We start from the raw sequence: 4966 nt of genomic DNA on the forward strand, positions 1-4966 counted from the left end.
ATATATATAAATATACACACATACATACATACATATATATATATATATATATATTTATATTTATGTATGTCCATTTTTATTTATTATTTTTTTTTATTTTTTGTAACTCTTTTCTTATATAACCCATTTAATAATTCATACAATTCATTATGGTCTTTGAACAAGAAAACAAAAAGTGTATGAAGGATGTCCGTTGTGATTTACAAGATGGACTTGAAAAAGGCCAAGAAGATAAAAAAAGAAATTATAACATAGCCAATAATAATCATAATAATAATCATAATAATAATAATAATAAGTATGAAAAGAATTATATATCTCTTGTTGCAGATTATGTCAACAGAAAACAAATTAATAATATTAATGACAATAACATGAAAAAAAGTTGTATAATGAAAAGAGTTAATAAAAAGGATATAAAATATAATGATGTAATATTAAAAAATGATGAGACTTATATAAATGATAATCAAACAAAAAAAATATATAACAATAATAATATTAATAATATTAATTATAATAATAAGTCTACATATTTATTAAATACATATAATAACAAATGCTCAAGTATTAATAATAAGTCATATCCTCATAAAAATTTTGAGACAAATGACCAATCTACTAATGATTATAAATATTCATATAATAACATTTCTTCTGATTATAACATAGAACCTGTATATGATTATGTAAATGATACATATAATAATGATATACCCTCAAACAAAAAGGAGATACAAACAGAAACATATAATAATTATCATTATGATAATTATATGGTTAATAATGATACACATGAAAATAATATAATGTTATTAGAAGATGAAAATAAAAATTCAAGATTTATAAAAAATAATAAATCCTGTTTGTATCAAACATCACAAGATAACAACCAAGGATCTATTAATAGCAATGATACAATAAAAAGAAATAAAAATTTTGTTTTAAAAAAGAATGACATAAATGTAACAAATGATACAATAAATTTTTCATTGAATGAAAAAAGAAATAAATTGACAAGCATATATATAGAAAGAGAAGATCAAAAAATGGCTAGCTTAAATGTAAATAATGATATGTCTATATTAAATAAAAAAAAAGAAGGGAAACATAATTTTTACAAATCCATAAAAGAACAAGATGTAATAATAACAGAAAAAAAAAAAAATACGATATTAAGAAATAAATTTTTAGAAGATGATCATGTTAGATCTATTGAAAATGTTCAGAATGATTCTTTAAAAAATGAACATATCAATAATATTATATATATGAATGATAATAATATAAATACTTATAAAACCATGTATGATAAATCTATGAATGCTGTTGAAAATGTATATTTAAATGAAAGTAACAAAAAAAAAAAAAATTATAAAAATGTTATGTTTAAATATTTATCTAATAATAATAAGGATGAAAATGTTTATAATTTAAAAAAAAATATTTTTAATGATGTTGTAGAATATAATATGAATAAGAAAGTGGCAGATATATCTGGAAACAAAATGTATAACTCGAACAAAGAAATGTATATATCTAATAATAATAATGATGATAATAATAATAATAATAATAATATGTATAATGTCAATACTTATCATCATGGTTATAAAAAATACAACACAACAAGTTCATATAATAATAATATTAATTCATTTTATAAGAATACAACAACCACTAACTGTAATAATAAAAAAATAATTGAATATGATAACAAGGTTTTATTTTTTAATAATAAAAAAGATATTCATCATAATAATACAGATATTTCAAAAAATCAGGATTATCATGATAATAAAAATATTCCATATAATATAAATAATAATGATAATTATTATAATTCCTTTAATGATATTAAGAATGAAGGTAATATTAATACAACCTTTAATGTTAAGAAGAAATATAAAAAGGTTAGAATTAATTCACATATATCTTCAAAATGGAATGACAAAAATGTTATGAATTATAGGAGTGGTATTATTAATAACCAGTTTAATAGTATGAATGATATAATAATCTCTCACAATAATAATAACAACAACAACAATAATATTAACAACAACAATAATAATAATAACAATAATAATAATAATAACAATAATGGTGTTAGTATGAAAGGTTCTATTAATATTAATAAAAAAAGGAAGAATACCAAAAATTTTAGCCTGAATTTATGTAGTGCTTGTCTAAATATAGATGACAAAATTTATATTAAACAAATAAAAGAAATACTTGATAGAGATATTAATCTAATAGATGAAGATCCAAAAATAATTAATGCATTAAAACAATCTAATATATCTAATTCTTATCTTTTCAATAATTTAAAAAGTATAGGAACATTTCGTAAGGGGGGATTAACATGGGCTATATATTATAATAATAATAATAATATAGGACTTAATAATATGAATAAGATAAAGAATGAAGCTAGTGATAGAATTATTAAAGATAAATTGTTAAATAATATGAACTGTAATAATAATATAATAAACGACATTAATAATATCAAGACGTCTAATAATAATTGTAGTCCATATAACCTAAATAATGTTAATAATAATATTATTAGTAACATATATAATAATGATATGGATACAAAAAATATAAATCATATGAACAATAGAAATGATGCAATTAATATAGATCCATTTAATAATACAAACAATATTGATCAATTTGATGATATGAATGAAAATAAGAAAAAAAAAGATAATTCATCTTTTATTAATAATAATAATAATATAGATAACGATAATAATTATATAGAATTAATAAAAAATAATTCCTTCTGTAATGATAAATATATTATTGAACCCATTATTGAAAATACATGGTTAAAAAAAGTGTTGTTAATTATAAAAAAAGAATCTTTAGATATTGAATGCTTTCTTTTTAAAATAAAATATTATTTTTATAAATCTGTTTTATTTTTATATCAAGAAGGAATAAAATCATATCTAGGTGATGTAGCCAATCAAATGAAAATATATATAAATTATAATTTCTGGTCAGCAGCTGAAATAGCATTTATATTAAGACAAATAACAAATTTGTGTAATATGCAAATAGAGGTAAGAGTGAAAGGAGAAATTGGTTGTGTTATTTATTTAAATGAGCAACCCAAGTGGTTTCAGGGCTTTGTTGATAGTCACAATATGATTGATACGTTTAGTAAGAAAGATTGGTATTTATTGAATAGTTTTGCCATTAAGATGATGCAATATAAGAAGGGAGACAAACTAGAAGATGATTCTAAGGAGGACACGCCTATAAGTGTGGATAACAACAAAGGTGTAGTCAATAATAATGATGATAATAATAATAATAATAATAATAATAATAATAATAATAATAATAATAATAATAATAATAATGATGATAATCTGTGTGAAGATAATTACCATAACAGTTACAATAGTAATAATAATGAATGCATATTTTGCTCTTCATCAAATAAAAAACTCAAGTCTTATATGTTTAATGGTGGTAGATATGCATTTGCAGCCAAATTAAAAGAAGAGATTAAACATTTTCATTCTAAACGATTAGGAGATATAATTCATTTAGTGCAGTTAGCTATACATAAAGGAATTTTTGTTTATTCTCAACGTATTTTATTACCAGTATCTGCATGCGAAAAAAGTGCTGATGATCTGTATCCAAAAATTAAAAATCTAAATTATGATATATGTGAAACATTAGAAGAAGTATTACAAATTATATCATTATTAGTTGATCATAAAACGAATGGATTAGTACTAGCCCAATTAAAACAACAGTTTATACTTCAATTTAAAAAAGAATTAAATAGTTTACATTTTGGATATAAAAAATTACAAAATTTATTAATGGCTGAACCATTTAATAAATATTATAAATTATATATACCAAATAATAATTTACATAGAACACACATACAACATAAGAAATATAAAACTCCTGATAATTGTCGTATATTTGAAAAAGAAAATATTCATTTAAAAAATCATCTAGATTTTATTTATAATACACCATTTTTTACTGACCTATATGTGCATGATCAATATTATGATAATGAAGATATAGAAAATAATATACAAAATGATAATGATATATACATATCTGAGAATAATTATATGGAACAACAAAATGAATCTCCACATATGAGTAATACAACTTTTATAAATGATAAAAAAGAAATAATACAAAAAAAAAAAAATATATATATGTTAAGTTTAAGGGATGACTACAACAAGTATGATATAAAAGAAAATAACATTGTAAAGAAAGAAATATATAATATGAATAATAAAAATAATAATGATAATATGTTAGAGCTCACTCATAAAAATATACATAATTTACCATTATATATTCAAAAATGTATACATACCATATTTGAAAAGAATAATAAAACAAATGACCAATTAAACTTCATAGAAGAAGACCAACAAAATGAAAACCTTTTTTTATATGATATAAATAAAAACATTAAATATAACAAACATTATGATTATATTAATAATAATCTTTATCAAAATGTATTTTCTAATAATATCCAATCTTATGATCATACTAACCATAATAAACAAATACAATTATTTAATACATTATATCATATCGATATGGATCTATCCTCTATAAATAAAAAACATACATACAATAATATAAAAGATATTTTTACAAATGTTCTACAAATAAATGAAAAAAATAATCATAATATTATAAATCATAATGAATTTATTTATAAAGAACATGACGAAATTATAAATGACGATCACCATTATAATATTTGGAATATTCATTTTAAAAAAGATACTTTATTCAATATGCATAAAGAACATAATATTTCATCCGAAACAAATGCAGTATCTCCTATTTTAAACATATATACTTTAATAAAAAAATATAAAATTAAAAAGAAAAAGTATGAAACATTTTTTGATGAAATGAATAATTATGATGGTCCTATTCATGTGAA

The 4966-nt window shown here is 19.6% G+C and overlaps 1 protein-coding gene across 1 annotated transcript in view; it reads left to right on the forward strand.

The window, feature by feature from the left end:
- Positions 1-149: 149 nt before the first annotated feature.
- PGSY75_0607700 (hypothetical protein) overlaps positions 150-4966 on the forward strand; it is a gene marked incomplete at both ends in the record, with an annotated part of 7653 nt that continues 2836 nt past the window's right edge. Inside the window, one exon of the mRNA XM_018784658.1 lies at positions 150-4966. This exon is cut by the window's right edge and continues 2836 nt beyond it. Coding sequence (XP_018642712.1) covers positions 150-4966 — 4817 coding nt within the window.

The sequence above is a fragment of the Plasmodium gaboni genome, chromosome 6 (genome assembly GCF_001602025.1).
Source record: "Plasmodium gaboni strain SY75 chromosome 6, whole genome shotgun sequence".
Lineage (NCBI taxonomy): Eukaryota > Apicomplexa > Aconoidasida > Haemosporida > Plasmodiidae > Plasmodium > Plasmodium gaboni.